We start from the raw sequence: 19,738 nt of genomic DNA on the forward strand, positions 1-19,738 counted from the left end.
ACAATCCCTTCTCACTGGACAATATTTCTAAATACCATCTTGCAGCCTCGCCTTCCTTCTGCTTCCTTATTGCCCTGGAGCTCAGTCCTGAGTTCCCAGTGTAGCCACGCCGATCTCCCAAGATGTCTACCAGTTTTACTGAGTATCACTATGGACTATTTTTGTGCTTTCTGGGTGCTGTCCTCAAAGACCTGCGGGCTTTCCTGAGCTGCTGGGCCCTTCATAGCTGCCTCCCATGGGATCCCCCACCAGTCCCCTCAACAGGCCCAAGTCTGCCCCTCTGAAGTCCAGGGTCTGTACTCCTCCACTATCCTTCCTCACTGCGCTTAGGATCTGGAACTCTACTTTTTCTTCATCACTGGAGGCAAGGCAGACACTGACTGTACCATCCCTGATCAGTTCCTCCCTGTCTGAAATTTTCAGATACAAGAAGCATCACAAATCGTGCATTTGTGCTAAGAAGCTGTCCCTGATGCCCTCCAGAAGCCTCCTGGCCTGCTTGCACTCTGCTGTTTGGCCTTCCAGTTCATGTCAGGGAGATTAAAGTCACCCCCCAGTATGAAACAGGGTCTGTGATCCACAGACTTACTCACACTGCTTAAAGGAGATGGCGTCCACCTCCTCACCCTGATTGGGTGGTCTGTACCTCCCATTGCGATGTCACCCTTGTCACCCACAAGCTCGCACCCAAAGCCTTGCCTTAATGTGTTAAGAGCTCCACACGTCTGAGCTGTCCCTTCACACAAGGGGCATCCCCTTTCCTTTCTTCCCCATTGGTCTCTCCTGAACAGTTTGTACCCTACCATGAGAGCTCTCCTATCGTGCAAGTGATCCCACCACATCTCAGTACTCTAGCAATGTTTCAGTCAGATTGGTCATGGTGCAACCTGTTACCAGGAGCCAAGGACACTGCCTGTGCGATGGCCCCACTTCAGAGCAGAGCCATGCTGGTATACAAAGCAGGTGGCAATGTCATGGTGAATGGAGGTTCCCACTGAGAGAGCAAAGCCTGCAGTGCCCAAGGCCAGGGAGAAACAAAACTGGACTGTGCAGGAATGGCAGGAAAGGAGTTTGCTGCCTGAGTTGACTCTGCAGCACCTTGGGGCCTGTGACAGAGGTGAACCAATGTGAGGCATGATAAGGTGCCACTGAGGAGGTCCCTGGCCTGGATAGCCTGCGATCCAGTGACCCTGTGGACCTCATTAGCACAGTCCCTGTTTATGTCATCTGGGGGCAAAAAGAGGGTCAGGGAGAAGAGAACTAGAAGGTTTCAAGAGTGCAGGGACATGAGTGGAGACCTTGGTGTGATGTGCCTCCCGTTTATGGAGCACTCTTGGAGTGGGCAGTACAGCCTGTGCCCGAAGGCAGAGGTAGGATTCATTTGTTTGGGCACAGGGAGGAAACCGAAGGTGCCCTGGGGCACTTGCCCAGCACAACTCCAAACAGGCATGGCTTTCCTGTAGGGGCCATACTGTATGTGCTAGAAACATGCAGTTGTGCTGGGCACCCCAGACATCTGTCATGGCCCTGCCAGCCTTTTTTTATGTCATTACATGCAGTGTCTGCACTGGATTACATCAGGATTTTGCACTGTAGGGATCTGCTTGTGTCACAGCTTCCTAGTGAGTGGTGCTCTAGCAGTATTAGGCATCTGGGGTCATTTGAGATGGCCAAGAAAATTCCCCACCTGGCCCCCACCTCATGCTCCAGAAGGATGTGGGTCTCCCAGTCGCTCCATCAGAGCAAGCAGACACTGGCACATGTCTTGGACCACCTCTGTCTCCTCAACTGTCACCAGGTGTTTGTGTGTGAGCAACTGCCTCCCACCCTCCATCTCAGGTGATTATAACGTGAGCTTAGACAGGGATCTCACATGCAGACATCTATGTTGTGTACACTTTGACTTAGGCAAGGAGAATCCCACCTCCTGCTTTTTTTTTGTGGAGTTCATGGGAGAGAGCTGAATCCCACTGCATGCCAGGGGCTTCTAAATGGGCATGAGATGTCCAGATTGACTCATCTGAATCAAAACCTGAACCATGGGTAAATGACCTCCCTTCTTGTCCTCGAGTAGCTTCCTGCCTAGTTAGGAGTGAGACATTTCCACCTCTTGCAGATAACCCTCCTGTGATGAGACAAATTGTAATGCTGGAATCAGTTCCCCTTCAGTGTTGAGGAAGAGACCAATGGTGATGATTTTAGTCTACTTCAGGGAACATTTCCCAGGAGGATGGAGCACAAGCAACAGAGGAAGTCAGGACTTCAGCTGGGCCCCTGCTCCTGGGCAGGGCCAGGCTCCTGCAATGGAAGGAGCTGATGGCAACCTGGCAGCATTGCTGAGAGACAGCTGTGTGCAGGAGCAGCTCCTCTGCAAAGAGCAGCAGGGCTGCAGGCACTGCCTGCTGCTGCTGCCATGAGATGAGACAAGACAGCGAGAAGTGAAAGGCAGTGTGGAGTGGGAGGCCAGAGGAGAGCTCCTTGTGGGAGGAATCTTCACAGCTCCTGACACAGTAAGTCTCTGGCTGCAGGGCAATGCTACTGAGGTTCCTGGAGGGATCTTCTAAACCCATCCCATCCTATGACTGATAGATTCAGTCATGAATTCAGTGACCTCTGGTCTGTGAGAAACTTCAGGGAACCCCTTCAACCCCACCTCAGCCTACAGACAGCACCAGCCGCACCTTGACTGCTTTATAAGAGTTTTTCTGACCTGCTCCTTAGGACCTGTGAGAACGGAGATACCTGTGCCCAGTGCCCTGTCCTGGGTGGTTTCTGTAGGGCAGAATGGAGCACACAGAGGGTCTGAGGGGGTCTTTGAGCACTGGCAAGGAAAAGATGCTGGGACAGAGTAAGAGCTGCCAGCAGGGACAGCTCCAGGCAGCAGAGATGGGCAGGGAATGAGAGGGAACTGCTAACAGAATCATCATGGGAGAATGGATTTGAGCAAGTCTTGGTCAGTCCCTCCAATGCAGACAGCTTCTTCCGAACAAGCCCCCCATGTCTCTTCTGCACCCAGCAGAGCCTCTGCCCTGACAGCCATGGAGCTGAGAGTGAGTGCCCTGTGTTGTCACCATCTGTGAGGCAGCATGCCCAGCTGGGTAAGGTGAGGGCTTTCCTGAGTGCCCATCTGCCCCTCTCTCCTTGCCTCCCTTGGCAGCAGGATCATGGGGTTGCTCCTTGTTTCCCCTTCCATCCATGCTGCTCCTGTTCTTCTCTCAGGCTCCCTGGGGTTGGGGGGTTTTCAGCTGCAGTTCAGACACCTGCCCTGCGAGTTGTGCAAGAGAGGGGTCTGCTTGGGAGTGAGGTGTCTGCAGCCCCCTTCTAGTCCATGCGGTTCCAGGAAATGCAGTCTGCGGGGTTGGGAATTGAGCTGACTCTGCCTTAAGGAGAGCCCATCTCCAGTCCTTAATGTCCTTGGACTGTTTCCCTGTGGTGTCCTGCCAGGCTGCAACCTGCCCTCCAGAAGGGCACTGCTGCCTCATAGCATCTCTGTGATATCTGAGAGACTAATGAAGAAGGTGCAGAGATGCTGAGAGTATGGAAATGGTGGTGGGGAACTGTATATGGGCATCTGAAAAGAGCCCTGTGTGTCCTTGGCTAGAAGGGGAGTGTGGAGACTTCCCTCTGGTGCCCTGAGGAAGGGAGAGATGGTTGGAGATCTGTGGTTTGGAAACTGGACTCGTCTGCTCTCAGCAGGGGCTGGTTTCTTTTTAGGGCAACATATGAGTGTGATTGTTGACCAGATCAAAGAGTTGCAAGCACAGGACAGTTGGGAACGAGAATAAACAGACAAGCTGTCCTCACTCTGCACCAAGTGACAGTGAATCCATTTTTGTCAGGACTCAGTAGAAACGCCAAGGATTTCTACCTTTGAGGAACACTCCTCAGGGGTGACAAGGACATCTAATAGAAAATAAACACCATTTAAAAATCTCTAAAACTCTGTTCCTCAACCCTCATTCTTTACAATGTAGAGTGAAGATGCTGAAAAGCCTTTCTACATGACGGGTGGATTTCACCTGACAGAAACTGTGAATGTCAGAGCTAGTCACCTTCCTTCCCCATTTCCCACTACTGTACAGCAGGACGGACTCCTCTGGAGCCCATGGGCAGAGGCCCCTGCTCCTCACAGCACCACACTCAGCCAGTGCAAAGTGGACCTGAAGCAAGGGAGCTGCGCACAGATCCTCTCCATAAAGACAGAGGTAATGTGGGGGGTTGCATGAGAACTGCAACATTTGGGGGGGTTCTTTGCTTTAAAAATGTCTCTGCTAAATTCTCAATGTCTTCTCTCCCTTGGACAGTCCCCAAACCCCAGAGGCAGCAAAATGTCCAACGGCAGCTCCCTCAACGAGTTCCTCCTCCTGGCATTTGCGGACACACGGGAGCTACAGCTCTTGAACTTCTTGCTCTTCCTGGGCATCTACCTGGCTGCCCTCCTGAGCAATGGCCTCATCATCACAGCCGTAGCCTGCGACCACCGCCTGCACACCCCCGTGTACTTCTTCCTCCTCAATCTCTCCCTCCTCGACCTTGGCTCCATCTCCACCACTGTTCCCAAATCCATGGCCAATTCTTTCTGGAACAGCAGGGCCATTTCCTACTCAGGATGTGCTGCCCAGGTCTTCTTGGTTGTCTTCTTGTTTACAGGAGAGTTTTCTATTCTCACAGTCATGGCCTATGACCGCTATGTTGCCATCTGCAAACCCCTGCACTACGGGACCATCATGGGTGGCAGAGCCTGTGCCAAAATGGCAGGAGCTGCCTGGGGTAGTTGTTTTCTCAATGTGCTGCTGCACACTGCTAACACATTTTCCATACCATTCTGCCAAGGCAACACAGTGGAGCAGTTTTTCTGTGAAATCCCACAGATCCTCAAGCTCTCCTGCTCAGACTCCTACCTCAGGGAAGTTGGGCTTGTTGTGTTTAGTCTCTGCTTATTCTTTGGGTGCTTTGTTTTCATTCTGCTGTCCTATGTGCAGATCTTCACTGCTGTGCTGAGGATCCCCTCTGAGCAGGGACGACACAAAGCCTTCTCCATGTGCCTCCCTCACCTGGCCGTGGTCTCCCTGTGTGTCAGCACTGCAATGTTTGCCTACATGAAGCCCCCCTCGATCTCCTCCCCAGCTCTGGATCTGGTGGTGACTATTCTGTATTTGGTGGTGCCTCCAGCAGTGAACCCCCTCATCTACAGCATGAGGAACAAGGAGCTCAAAGATGCCCTGAGGAAAGTGATTTCATGGACTTTTTTCAGCAGTGGTAACATTGCCTTTGCTCTCCACAATTGAATCCCAGTTTATCCCAAACAGCCCTGAGCTTTGTCTGTTCACTTTATTTTTACTATTATTATTATTACTATTATTATTATTATTATTTGTTATCATGTTACTAAACAGATGCTTCGATTCATTCCACCTTCACTGAGACTGCTCTGCCTCACCAGGTGCCCATATAAAATTGTGTCCACCACTGGGTCAGAGCTGACTCCCTCACAGCATCTCTGTAATAAAGTAGCTTCTGCCCAGTGCAGTGCCTGAAGGCTGGGCTTTTCTTCCAAAGCTGGTGTCAAGAATAGGCCTAAAGAACTGCATATCAAAAGGGCCTGCTGGTCAGGGTTGTCCATGGGTTTAGAAGCAAAAAGCCACTAATCATGTCATGATCTCTTAGAGAACAAGGGCTGCATTTAGGACTCGCCCATCACTGTCCAGTAGCAGTGGAGATGACGAATTGTCAGTGATGATGTACAAACCCAGGGCCATTCCACATCTTAAAGCACAGTGTCAGATGCCCGTCGTTATGGAGGGGAATCTGGAGGTGCCAGGAGAGCTCCATGAATCTCCTGGGACAGTGTGTGCCTGGGGTGGGCAGTGAGTGGAGCCTCACAAAGGGAGAGGTCCTCCAAGGCGGAGTCACCTGAAGGTAAAGTGCTAAAACCAGGTATCCATGGGCAAAGGAGGATTCTGCCATCCCAGCAGAGCCAGCGGGGACCCATCTGGCATGGGGAAGGGAGACTGGAGAGCGATTCATGTCATCAGTGTGATACCAGGGGCAAGATGTAGAGGCGCACCTGGACTCAACGAGCACCCTTGGAAATGCTCCCTAGTCCCTCCAAGCACCTGCCACATCCACAGTCCCTGGAGGGATTAGAGGCCGTGATCCCCATTTGGTTGGGTCTGCTTCCCATCCTGACCAGCATGGCCAGTGCAGAGGGACCCCGTGGCCCTGTGGCCCCACAGCCCGCTCACTCTGCAGAGCAGCACCATCAGCTCGGAGCCCTGCGGCAGAAGAGGGGAGGGGGTGTGGGAATGGCCAGGGAGATCAGAGGAGGGATTGGGAGAGATGAGAAGGAAGTGGAACTGGGCTTGAAATTGCCGACCTTTAATGCAAGACGATGTTCAGAGTGTGGGCACACTGAAGTGAGCTCCCGGTGCAGAGCCAGAAGTCCTTGCTCTGCTGGCCCTCCACATGGCCTGGGAAGTGCCTGAAGAAGGATTAATGCTCCCCACCCTCCCAGCTCCTTGTGCCATCACCCCTCCTGACGGGTGGCACCAAAAAGAAGGCTGGGAGCCCTCGTGGGAGCTTGTGTTGAAGGAAGCAGCACCCAGGAGCCATATCAGTTGGCTGCTGTCCCTCAGACCCTGTCCCCAGCACATCTCCTTCAGACAATCTGTGTGTCTTCAGACACCCTGTGTGCTGGTCTCTACCCCAAATGTCACCCCCAGACAAGGCTCCATGCCCAGCTGGAGAACTGGGCATCCAGCTGTGAGCCCTGGGAGGACGAGCCCTCTCCTGGGTCCTCTGCAGGGCTGGCAGGGAGCATGTAGAGGAGGTTCTGGGGCCATCTACTGATCCTGTAGACCATCCTCCTCCCATGGGGGCCCTCATACAGGGTCTGTCAGAACAAAGATCCAGCCCAGCTTGTTGCTGCATGAACAGAGAGGAGAAACTGCCCCAGGAAACTCCTCCCAGACCCAGCCCCTCGTACCAGCCATTTCCAGCACTGGCCATTCTCCCTGGTCCTGGTGAGGGGTGATCTTGGAATGTGACCAGCTCCGTCTGCCTGCTGGGCTCAGCACAAGTATGGGGGACTGGCCATCCAGCCTGGCCTCTCTTCTGGGGCCCAGGCACCAGCAGACCCCAGAGCATGGCCTTCTGCTAACCTCAGGGGGACAGGAGCAGGGCTGGGCAGGGCTGGGGACTGGTGGGAGGCTGCTGAACAGGAGGGCCATAGTGGCCAGGGCACCAAGGGCTGGGCCAGTGTAGGGATGAGGTGTAGATGGGAGCCACAACACTCCAGAAGTTCCCAACAGTGGTGGAGGGGACTCACTGCTGCTAGCAGTGCTGGGGGTCTCTTGGGGGCCGCAGCCATCAGCACTACCTGCCAGGACTCCCATACCCAGCACAAGATGCTCAGTGCTCAGTACCATATTTTACAGTGCTCCCTGTCCCTTGTGTCACCATCCTCTCTCAGGAGCACTGCTGGGTGCATCACTCCCTGCCCGGGTGTGGAAAGGAGCTGCTGAAGCTTCTCTTCTCAGCCCTGCTGACCCCAGCTCTGCCTTGGTGTCAGCCCACAGGCTCTGCCCTGGGTCACACTATGTCTCCACACACTCTCCTCTGAGACCATGTAGGGACCTGCAGCATATATGTCTGCTTAGAGCTGGCCACCATGGCCCACCTGCACGGTCCCAGGAGATCCCAGCAAGGCTGTTCTTGGAGGTGAGGCTGTGATTGTCCTTGGTCAACGTAGATGGGATGGTGTGGCTGGGGGCCAAGGGGAGGAAAGCACAAGAGACAAATTTAAGAAAAAAAAAAAAAACATAGTCACCATGATAGTGGAGCAGTAGTGGGTCAGGGACCAGGAGACCTTTAAAAACTCTCCTGGAGAAAGCACTTACCAACCTGATCTAACTGTAAAGTTAGACCATCTCAAAGCAGATCATGGTGCTGGAGATCTTCAGCAGGAATCTCCAGGGCTGGAATTCAGAGCAGTATCCCTGCACCCCAAAGTGCTGTGTGACCGGGGCAGTGACTCTGCCGCCTGCGAGGGTCAGCACTCAGCCTGCCCATGGAGCTCCCCACAGCACTGCAGGGCGAAGCTCTGGGTGGGAGGGGAAAACCACAGGAGGGCTGGTTCATTCTCCTGCTGAGAGGGTGCTGTGTGGGTCAGGGCTGCTCTCAGCTCCAGCTCAGCCCCACGCTATTTCCAACAGGCCTTTTCTAGAGGACAGTCAAGGCAGGGACAGGGGTTACCTTAAACAGAAGTGCTCTCCTGAGTCGGTGCTTTCATTTTCCTCCTGTTTGCAGAGTGCTGGCAGGGAAAAGCCGTGGGAGAGAGAAACAGCTCCCAGGAGGAAAAGCTCCAAGCAGTGAAGAAATGTTCCGTGAATGAGAGGAAACTAGAACCATAAATGCTGTGGGAGGGGGAATTTGGAGACCTCCCTGTCATGCCCTTCAATGCAGACCTCTTCCTCTAAGCAAGGCCCCTGGGTCTCCTCTCCCACCCAGCACAGCCTCTGCCCTCAAGGCCAGGGGGTGCAGGGCATGAGCTGCATGCTCTAGCCTGAGCTCCAGCAGAGGAGAGGGGCATCTCTCCTGCAGCGTGCCCATCTCCCACTGTGTGACAAAGGGGCTGAGAGCGACTGTCCTTGTCTGTCCAGGTCCAGGAGGTGGTGCGCACAGCTGGGTGAGGGGAAGGCTTTCCTGACTGCCCTTCTGTCTCTTGCTCCTTGCTTTCCCTGTGGTAGGAGCATCACAGTGTTGCTCCTTGCTTCTTCACCTCTCTGTGCTGCTCTGGTTCTTGCTCTTGTACTCTCTGGGCTGAAGGAGGGGGGTTCAGCTGCAGTTAAGGCATTGACCCTGTGGGTGCTGCATGCAGTTGTCTTCATGGAAGTGGCATGTCCAAGTCCCCTTCCAACCTTCTAGGCAATACATTTCATCTGGTAGCAGAATGATCTCATTCTCCCTTAAGAAGAAGCCCCATCTCTAGCCCTCTTGACTGTCTCTCCTGGGTGGCCTGCCAGGCTGCAAACTGCCCTCCAGAAGACCACAGCTCTCCCGTAACATATGTGTGATAGCTGAGAGTCCTTGTGCTGGTCATGTGAGTCAGAAACATCATCAAATGCTCTGAAGAGCTCTCCATAGCGCTCTCTCCATGTGTGGGCTGAGAGAGAAGAATTTGGAAAGCTTCACTTGAAACTGAAGCCCTCCACTCTCAGTTCCATCCCATTTCTTTCTTAAAGTAATTTGTGAGTGTGACTGTCCTTTAGCTGGGAGAGTTGTGAACACAGGGCAGAGAGGGGCAAGACTCATGGACAGACCAGATCCCCTGACTCCGCACAAAGTCACCATGAGCCCTTTTTCCTCTTGGGGTGCACAAGTGCTCATGCTGAGAGCAACTGAAATGCCAAAGATTTCTATGCCATCAAAGAAGACTCCCAGGGTGTGATGGAGGCATCTGAAAACTAAAGAAATACAGAAACAGACCCTTCCACTGCAGCCCATTTTCTGGAGAAAATCACTGTTTACATGTTCACAGTCTTTCCACAAGACAGGTGGATGTAATCTGCTGCAGGATGTGCACCTCAGAGCTAGTCACTTCCCAGTGCCACTACAGTGCCTGGAGAAAGAGGGAAGATGGTAAACTGACATGAGGACAGGGTCCATCTCATTGGGACAGAGGTGTGTGGAAAGGGTTGGGTCAGCCCCTGCCTTCACTGCCCTGCTTCTCTCCCTTGGCAGAGTGGGAGCTGCTGTGATTGATCCAGAAACAGACACTTCTGTTGAGGAGGGAAAGATTTGGAGAGATGAATCCCTCAGAAGGATCTTCTCTTTCGGAGTCAGCTGCCATGAGTGCTGTATTGGTCTCTCACAAGGATAAAAAGAGAATGTTGCCACTGAGTTACGGGATATAATGCCCTTCACTCAGCTCATGGTGCCCATCCCCAGGGATGCCCACCAAATGCACAGGGCAGTCCGACATCTCCATTTGCACCCCCCAGCAGAGCAGGTCTGACTCCTGTGGAGACCATGGGCAGAGGCCCCTGTGCTACACATGCAGCATGAGCCAGAAGTCAGGAAAGGGAGCTGAATGAAGGCAAAGGAGAAGGGCAGTGTGGGTGGTGCTCTGAGGAGTGGACTGGGTTTTGCTCAGAGAGGCCTGTTCTAACTTGTTAGTGCCTTTTCTTCCTTGGACAGTGCCCTGAACCAAGGCAGAGCAAATGTCCAACATCAGTTCCCTCAATGATTTCCTCCTCCTGGCATTTGCGGACACACGGGAGCTGCAGCTCTTGCACTTCTCGCTCTTCCTGGGCATCTACCTGGCTGCCCTCCTGGGCAACGGCCTCATCATCAGAGCTGTAGCCTGCAACCACCGCCTCCACATCCCTGTGTACTTCTTCCTCCTCTACCTCTGCCTCCTTGACCTTGGCTCCGTTTCCAGCATTGTCCCCAAATCCATGGCCAATTCCCCGTGGGACACCAGGGCCATTTCCTACTTGGAATGTGCTGCCCAGGTCTTCCTGTTTTGCTTTTCAATAGGAGCTGAGTCTTCTCTTCTCACTGTTATGGCCTATGACCACAACGTTGCCATCTGCAAGCCCCTGCACTGTTGGACCCCCCTGGGCACCAGAGCTTGTGTCAGAACAGCAGCAGCTGCCTGGGCCAGTGGTTTTCTATATTCTGTCCTTCACACTGCTAACACCTTTTCAGTACCACTTTGCCCAGCCAATGCTCTGGGCCAGTTCTTCTGTGAGATTCCCCAGATACTCAAGCTCTCCTATGCAGACTCCTTCCTCAGGGAAGCTGGACTATTGTGATTAGTGTTTGTTTAGTCTTTGGGTGTTTCGTTTTCATTGTGCTGTCCTACGTGCAGATCTTCACTGCTGTGCTGAGGATCCCCTCTGAGCAGGGACGACACAAAGCCTTTTCCATGTGCCTGCCTCACCTGGCCATGGTCTCCCTGTTCATCAGCGCTGGGCTGTTTGCCTGCCTGAAGCCCCCTTCCCTCTCCTCCCCAGCTGTGAATCTGGTGGTGGCTGTTCTGTATGCAGTGGTGCCTCCAACACCAAACCTGCTCATCTGCAGCATGAGGAACAAGGAGCTCAAAATGCCCTGAGGAAACTGATTCAGCTGGTACTAGTTCAGCAGAAATAACCTGCCCATCCCTCTTCACAAGGGGTTTCTAATTTCTCTCAGACAACTCTTGTGCTTTGGGCATTCTCCCTGTGATAATCATGTTATTCCAGAAAGGTCTGAATTCCTTCCACTTCTCTAGGAGCACAAACCCAGTCTCTCTGACCCAGAGGCCTTCTGGGAATTTGTCTGTCACTGTGGCAGACGTGGTCTCTTTAATAAAAGAGGATTTCCTCAGTTCAGTGCTTGAAGGTTGGGCTCTTCTTCCAAAGCTGGAGTCAAAAATGTGCTCAAGGACTTTCACCCTGAAAGGGCTTGTTGCTTTTCAGGGGATCTCCTGGGCTCAAGGCAATGAACTCAAGGGGTGATTTGTCAGGGAAGGAAGGTTGGATTCAGCTGTCACTTGTGGGTGCCCAGTGCTCCTGGAGGTGGTGAATGGTCAAGAGGTATCTCCCATACGACAGGGCTGGAGACTGATGCCTGTCCTTCTCAAAGGGAGTATGGATTCCCTCAGGAGAGCACAGGGCATCTCCAAGGGCACCGTGTGCCTCGGGGTGGGCAGTGAATGGAGCGTCACAAGATCAAGTGGAGTCACCCAAAGATAAAGCGATAAACCACTGAATGTCCAGGCTAGTGAGAGCTCTGCAATCCAACGAGAGGCAGTGTGAACCCTGCAGGCACAGGGAAGGGGACCTGGAGAGTTGTTCATGTCACCTTCAATGAAAAAACATGGGCTGGCTCTAGGGACGTCCCTGAACACAGACTGAGCATTTGAAATGCCCTGTGATTGCTCAGAGCATTGTCCATGGCCACAGACCCTTTGGTAGGGGGTTGTCAGGTGCAATGATGCCCATCCGGCTGGGTCTGCTTCCCACCCTGACCACAACAGCCATCGTGGAGTCACCCCGTGGCCCCATTGCCCCACAGCCACTCGCTCTGCAGAGCAGCACTGCCAGCTTGGGGCCCCACGGGGATCACAGGGGAGGGTCCAGGAATGTCCGAGCAGGCCAGCACCGATGCACAGACACACTGACCTGGGGCAATGCTCTCCGGAGAGCAGGGATATGGCAGAGCGCCCTCCTCGTTTGTCCCTGTCCTGCTGGGAGGGTGGAATGGGCACCTGGGAAATGGCCTGTTCCTGCCTTGGGTCAGTGCAGGACTTCTGCATGTGAGATGAACGCGACAGCCGCTGCCCTGTAGAAATACCAGCCATGACCCCTTGCTGCTGCCCCCACTGTCCCCTGCCCCTGCCCTGCTGACCTGCCGCCACCCCCTGTGCTGCCCCATCTCCCATCCCCTCTCCCCACATCGCAGGGACCAGAGGTGCAGCAGGACCTGGCACAGCCCCGCAGCCACTGCCTGGCCCCCGGCCCTCCCCAGCTCCTCCTCAAACATGACATCCATCTTCAAGAAGGACAAGAAAGAGGATCTGGGGAAGGACCTGGGGATCATGGTGGATATCAAGTTGACAAGAAGTCAGCAAGGTGCTCTTGTAGCAAAGATGGCCACCATTACCCTGGCTTGTATTAGCAAGAGTGCAGGCAGCAGGGCAAGTGCAGTGGGACACTGGAAATATCCTGGCAGTCTCGACCAAAAAGGAGCAAAATAAAGAAAAGGCAGAATTGGCAGACTACCCACATTGGAGAGAGCAGTATGATCAACCCAGGTACTGCAGACATTTTAAAACAACCCCCCAAAAATGGCATTTCTGCCTTTGGCCAAGTGGCTAGAGCCAGATGTGCCCAGACTTGCTCATGGGGGAGAGCTCCAGCGGGACTTCTGATTTGCTCTACCTCTAATAGCATGGCCAAGAATATGATTTTGTAGTGACAGAACACGATTTGCTAGTGTAACTTTTTAATTAAAACATTAGGGCTCATGCTCAAGCACACCAATGTGGGGGGCATTGGCTTTTCATTGGCTTCCGTGGCTGCAGGATGCAGCCTGCGTTTGGTCTGAAAGAGAAAAGATTGGAACTGAATGTCCTGAGGGTGGCTATAAACTGATGCTTTCCCTGCTCTTCAGCGATACTTCCTCTGGTCACACCTCAGTCTACCCTGAACTCTATTTTTCCCCTTGCAGAATAGATCAGGACTGTGGAGATAGAGCTGAGTCCAGGGCATTGCCACGCTGATAATCTGGGCAGCCTGGGGAGCCCCCTGAGAAAGGAAATGTGTGCACGAGACCTCACAGCAAAGGCCTGGATAAAGCAAGTGACAGTGACCCTCCTGAGGTGCCAAGGATCCCAAGCCCCAAACAACGGGGCTTCATACGGCTTCCTCTGCTCATGGCATGGGTTTGTGACACACCTCACCGTCAGAGAGATGGAGGAAGAAAGTAGAAAGGAATCAAAAGAGGGAGAATTCAGGCCTAGATTCCCACCAGTAAACATCTCCAAAAACGGGTGGACTTACCCCCTCTCTGGCAAGGCCGTTTCTTCCATGACCAGCAGTACCTGGGGGAAGGAGGGTCTTTTCCTGACATCCCTTCATGGTTTGGAGGGCAGCAGGATTTGAGAAACCCCTTCCAGCCAAAGGGGAGTTTCTGGGCACTCAGGCAAAGATTTCAGCCTGGGACCTTCAAGTCCTGGGTGGCTGAAGACTATAGGATGCCTCCAATGTGTGGCTCACAAGGGACCTGAGTCACATCACAGCCACCCTTGAAGCACTCTCAGAAGGAGATCCCATAACATCTGGCCTGAACGAGACCTGCAGTATTCCTGACCTTTCTCTGTGTACCTAAAACTTTCTTTTTAGCTCCTCAGCCCTGGGGAGCAGTCTCAGCTCCTGGAGTGCTGGGGAAGGCACCAGTGACTGCCAGCCCTGCCACTACACCCGGAATTACTTTGTATTGAACTAAACCAAGTCCCCAGGGTGCTCCCTGCAGCCGACTGGATGGGCACAGATGGGACCTGGCCATTCCTCTTCCTCCAAAGCATGTTGCTTGAGGAAGTGCTGGAAGAAAAGGCTTGGTGGGATCCTCATAGCCCTGCACTGCCTGGGGCTGTGATAACGCCCTGCAGTTTGTAGGCCAGGCACTTGTGGACAAGCAGGCAGCAGTGCTTACGGGAGTCCATCAGGAGGATGCCCTCAGGATGGGCAGGGAGACCTCAAGCTCTTGTCATCCTGCAGGAGAGCAGCTGGTCACTCAGAGGACTGGGAGGAAGGAGGGACAGGTCCCATGGCTCGTGAGGTGAAGGTGCTGACGGGTGCCTGTGGCCAGGGCACTGCTACCTCCTAGGCCCTCTGCCAGCTCCTGGGAAGCCACTGCAGAAGCAAGCCAGTCCCAGAGAACAACCTTCCCCACGTTCCTGGGAGCCAGTGACAGGGTCACTTCTGTGTGAGAACATGAGCAGGAGCAGGGCCATGGCTGGGGTTTGTGCTTGTCAGGTCCCTTCTGCCTGAGTGCTGATAGGCCAGCAGCAGGCACATGGCTTCAATTCTGGCTGTGAGGTCACTTATTCCTCTGCAGCTGACAGGCCAACAGGAGGCTCTTGGCTCATGTAGGTTCTTGTGATGCCACCACAGTCTCTGGTGGTGATAGGCCAGAAACAAGCACATGGCTGGTATGTTCACTGTGAGGTCCCTGCTGCCTGGGTACCTGATAGGCCAAAGGTGGGGACATGGTTCTGATGCTGATTGTGAGGTCACTTCCTTCTCTATAAACTATGTGTCATCAGCAGGCTCTGGGTTACTGCAGGTTCATGTAAAGTCACCTCTGTCTCTGCTGCTGATAGGCCAGAAGCGCGTTTATGGCTTCAGTGTGGATTGTGAGGTCACTTCTGCCTGAGTCCCAGATAGGCCAGCAGCAGTTTCTATTTTTATGTCATTACATCGAGTGTCTGCACTGAACTACAACAGCTGTTTGTAACTTTGGGATCTTCATCTGTCGCAGCTTCATAGTGTTTGAGGGCTTCGTCTACTTGTAGTGGGCATCTAGTGTCCTTTCAGCTGGCCAAGGAAATATCCCACTTGGCCCCCACCTGATGCTGCAGAAGGATGTGGGTCTCCCAGTGGCTCCATCAGAGCAAGCAGACACTGGCACATGCCTGGGACCACCTCTCTCTCTTCAACTGTCCCCAGGTGTTCGTGTGTGAGCAACCAGCTCCGCATCCTCCATCTCCAGTGATTATAATTTGAGTTTAGACAAGGAGCTCGCGTCCAGACACCTATGTTGTGCTCACTTCAGTTTTGGCAAGGGGAATCTCACCTCCAATGTGTTTGTGGAGTTCACGGGAGGGATCTGCATCCCACTATATCCCAGGGCCTTCTAGAACGGGCATGAGATGCCCAAATTGACTCAGCTGAATCAACACCTGAACCATGTGTCAATGAGCTTCCTTCTTGTCCTCTTCCTGCCTAGTTAAGACGTGGGAATACAGATTTCTGGGGTGGGATGTTTCCACCTCTCGTACATAACCATCCTCCGATGAAACAAGTGACAATGCTGTAACTGGTCTCTGCATTGCTTAGAGAGGGACCAAAGGTGATTATTTTGGTTTACCTCAGTGAACATTTCCCAGGAGGAGGCAGCACAAGGGACAGAGAAATTCATGCCTTCAGCTGGGCCACTATTGCCGAGTGGGGCCAGGCTCCTGGGATGGTAGGAGGTCATGGCAACCTGACTGTACTGCTGAGAAATGACTGTGTCCAGGAGCACCTCCTCTGGAAAGAGCAGCAGGGCTCTGGGCACTGCCTGCTGCTGCTGACATGAGATGAGACACGACAGCGAGAAGTGAAAGGCAGTGTGGAGTGGGAGGATGGCTGACAGTTCATTGTGGAAGAAATCGTCACAGCCCTGAACACGGTAAGTCTCTGGCTGCAGGGCAATGCTACTGAGGTTCCTGGAGGGCTCTTCTCAACCTATTCCATCCCATCACTCATAAGTTTTTTACAGATTGCTCTGCCAGCTTCTCCAGTGTGGAGGAGGAGGAGATGCTTCAGAGCAGGGATTCCCTGCCACACCGTCACAGGGACAGGGCATGCTGCTACCTTCTCCCAAGGACAGCTGCAGGGCTGTGAAGCTGGGACGTGCACACAGGTCTGCGCAGGGCTGTGATTCAGAGCCGTGTCCTTGCAGTACAGAGGAAGGTGAAAAAAGGGTACTTGGAAGGGAAGGAGCTTTCCTTGCAGGGCTTTCAGTTTCCTAATTTTGGCAGGGAGGAAAAAGGAAAGAGTTTGCTGGTTTGTCAAGGGACTGGGACTCTCAAACCTTCACTCTCAGAGCTCAACAGGTCTGTGAGAAAGCTCAGCAAACCCCTTCAACCCCACCTCCACCTACAGCAACACCAGCATCACCTTCATGGCTTGCTCAGGGTTTATGTGACCTGCTGCTTAGGACCTGCAAGCACAGAGATGCCCCTGCCCAGGGCTCAGTCCCAGAAGGTTTCTGCAGGGCAGAAGTGAGCACACAGAGGGTGGGGCAGGGTCTGTGAGCGCCGACAGGGAAACGATGTTGGGACAGAGAAAGCTCCAGGCAGCAAGGACAGCTCCAGGTAGGAAAAATGGGCAGAGAAGGAGAGGGAATTGCTAACAGAAAAATCATGTGCTGATGGATTTGGGCAAGTCATGGTCAGTCCCTGCAATGAAGACACCTTCCTCTGAGCAAGCTCCCCCTGTGTCTCCTCTGTGACCCAGCAGAGCCTCTGCCCTGACAGCCACGGGATCCAGGGCATGAGCTGCCTCCTCTGCAGCCAGACCTCCAGCAGAGGAGAGGGGCCTCTCTCCTGCCTCGGGCCCAGTTTGCGCTACCCGACAAAGGGGCTGAGAGCAATTACCCTGCAAATGTCCCCTTCGGCAAGGAGACATGCCCAACTGGGTAAGGTGAGGGCTTTCCAGAGTGCCCGTCTGTCTCTCTCTCTCTCCTTGCCTCCCTTGGCAGCAGGATCGTGGTGCCGCTCCTTGTTTCCCCTCCTCTCCATGATGCTCCTGTTCTTCTCTCGGGCTCCCTGGGGTTCAGGGTTTTCAGCTGCAGTTCAGACATTGATGATGCAAGTTGTGGAACAGAGGGGTCTGCACGGTGATGAGGTTCCCCCAGCCCCCTTCTAACCTGTGTGGCTCCAGGAAATGCAGTCTGTGCAGCTGGGAAATGAGCTGACTCTCCCTTAAGGAGAGCCCATCTTCAGTCCTAACGGTCCTTTGACTGTTTCCCTGTGGTGTCCTGCCAGGCTGCAAGTGCCCTCCAGAAAGGCACTGCTGTCTCATAGCACCTCTGTGATATCTGAGAGATAAATGAAGAAGGTGCAGAGCTGCTGAGAGTATGGAGCTGGTGGTGGGAGGCTGTATATGGGCATCTGAAAAGAGCCCTGTGTGTCCTTGGCTGGAAGGACAGTGTGGAGAGGCCTCTCGGGTGCCTGGAGAAAGGGTGAGAAATTTGGAGATCTGCACTTTGAAACTGGACTCGTCTGCTCTCAGCAGGGGCTGGTTTCTTTTTAGGGCAACATATGAATGCGATCATACTCCAGCTCAAAGAGATGCAAGCACAGGACAGCTGGGAATGAGACTAATAGTCAGACAAGCTTCCTCACTCTGCAACAAGGGACAGTGAATCCATTTTTCTCAGGATTCACAGCAGAAATGCTGAGAATTGCTGCCTTTGAGGAACACTCCCCAGGGGTGACAGGGGCATCTCAAAGAAAATTAAAAAATCCCCCAAACTCTGTTCCTCAAACCTCATTCTTTAGAATTGGGAGTGAAGACGGGGAAAAGCCCTTCCACAAGGTGAGTGGATTTCACCTGACAGAAATTGAGAATGTCTGAGCTAGTCACTCCCATAGCCCCATTCCCACTACTGTACAGCAGGACTGACTCCTCTGGAGCTCATAGGCAGAGGTCCCTACTCCTCACAGCACGCTCAGCCAGAGCAAAGTGAAGCTCAAGCAAGGGAGGTGCACAAAGATCCTCTCAGTAAAGAGAGAGGCAAAGTGGGGGGTTGCATGAGAACTGGAACATTTTGGGATTTTTTTTACTTGAAAAGTCTCTCCTAACTTCTCAATGTCTTTTCTTCTTTGGACAGTCCCCCATGCCCAAAGATAGCAAAATGTCCAACAGCAGCTCCCTCAACGAGTTTCTCCTCCTGGCATTCGCGGACACATGGGAGCTACAGCTCTTGCACTTCTCGCTCTTCCTGGGTATCTACCTGGCTGCCCTCCTGGGCAATGGCCTCATCATCACAGCCGTAGCCTGCGACCACCGCCTCCACACACCCATGTACTTCTTCCTCCTCAACCTCTCCCTCCTTGACCTTGGCACCATCTCCACCACTGTCCCCAAATCTGTTGCCAATTCCCTCTGGAACACCAGGGCCATTTCCTACTTAGGATGTGCTGCCCAGGTCTTCCTATTTTTCTTCTTGTTAGGAGGAGAGTATTCTCTTCTCACTGTCATGGCCTATGACCGCTACGTTGCCATCTGCAAGCCCCTGCACTACGGGACCATCATGGGCAGCAGAGCTTGTGTCAGAATGGCGGCAGCTGCCTGGGCCAGTGGTTTTCTCAATGCTCTCCTGCACACTGGGAATACCTTTTCAATACCACTCTGCAAAGGCAATGTCGTGGACCAGTTCTTCTGTGAAATCCCCCAGATCCTCAAGCTCTCCTGCGCAGACTCCTACCTCAGGGAAGTTGGGCTTAGTGTGGTTAGTCTTTGTTTAGCCTTTGGGTGTTTCATTTTCATTGTGCTGTCCTACGTGCAGATCTTCACTGCTGTGCTGAGGATGCCCTCTGAGCAGGGCCGGCACAAAGCCTTTTCCATGTGCCTCCCTCACCTGGCCGTGGTCTCCCTGTTTATCAGCACTGGCCTGTTTGCCTACCTGAAGCCCCCCTCCCTCTCCTCCCCAGCTCTGGATCTGGTGGTGGCTGTTCTGTACGCAGTGCTGCCTCCAACAGTGAACCCCCTCATCTACAGCATGAGGAACAAGGAGCTCAAAGATACCCTGAGGAAAGTGATTTCATGGACATTTTTCAGCAGTGGTAGCATTGCCATTGCTCTCCACAAATGACTCCCATTGTATCCCATACCAGGACTGTGCATTGTTTGTTCACTGTATTTTTATTATTACTTATTATTATTATTATTATTATTTGTTGTTGTTGTTGTTGTTGTCATGTTGTTGCACAAATGCTTGGGTTCATTCCACCTTTACTGGGGCTGCTCTGTCTCACCTGGTGCCTATATAAAATTGTGTCTGATTAATAATTACTCGGTCAGAGCTGCCTCCCTCACAGTATCTCTGTAATAAAGTAGCTTCTACCCAGTGTAGTACCTGAAGGCTGGGCTTTTCTTCTAAAGCTGGTACCAAGAAATTGCACCCCAGAGGGGCCTGCTGCACAGGGTTCAGCATGGGTTTAGAGGCACAAAGCTCATAATCATGTTGTGATTTCTTACAGACCAAGGGCTGGATTTAGGACTCACCCATTGGTGTCCAGTGAGAGTGGAGATGACCAATTGTCACTGATGTACATACGCAGGGCTTTCCCATATGTTAAGGCACAGTGTCAGGTGTCCATCCTTCTGGAGGCGAAGCTGGAGGTGCCAGGAGAGTACAGGGGATCTCCTAGGACAGCGTGTGCTTGGGGTGGGCAGTGAGAGGAGCCTCACAAAGGGAG

At 53.1% G+C, this 19,738-nt stretch overlaps 1 protein-coding gene across 1 annotated transcript; it reads left to right on the forward strand.

Annotated features, from left to right (window-relative positions):
* The first annotated feature begins 3,038 nt into the window (after positions 1 to 3,038).
* LOC136996058 (olfactory receptor 14A16-like) lies at positions 3,039 to 19,537 on the forward strand. Its single transcript, XM_067317053.1, has 4 exons — positions 3,039 to 3,050; positions 4,305 to 4,466; positions 18,190 to 19,074; positions 19,520 to 19,537. The coding sequence occupies exons 1-4, from the start codon at positions 3,039 to 3,041 to the stop codon at positions 19,535 to 19,537; spliced, it is 1,077 nt and encodes a 358-aa protein (XP_067173154.1).
* Positions 19,538 to 19,738: the final 201 nt, after the last annotated feature.

This window comes from Apteryx mantelli, unplaced genomic scaffold, assembly GCF_036417845.1.
Source record: "Apteryx mantelli isolate bAptMan1 unplaced genomic scaffold, bAptMan1.hap1 HAP1_SCAFFOLD_20, whole genome shotgun sequence".
NCBI classification, from domain to species: domain Eukaryota; kingdom Metazoa; phylum Chordata; class Aves; order Apterygiformes; family Apterygidae; genus Apteryx; species Apteryx mantelli.

Bases quoted from the DNA above. Each gene is read 5' to 3' on its own strand.
- LOC136996058 (XM_067317053.1), top strand. The intron at 4,467-18,189 runs GTAGCCTGCGAC...AACAGCAGCTCC, and splicing joins ATGGCCTCATCATCACAGCC to CTCAACGAGTTTCTCCTCCT.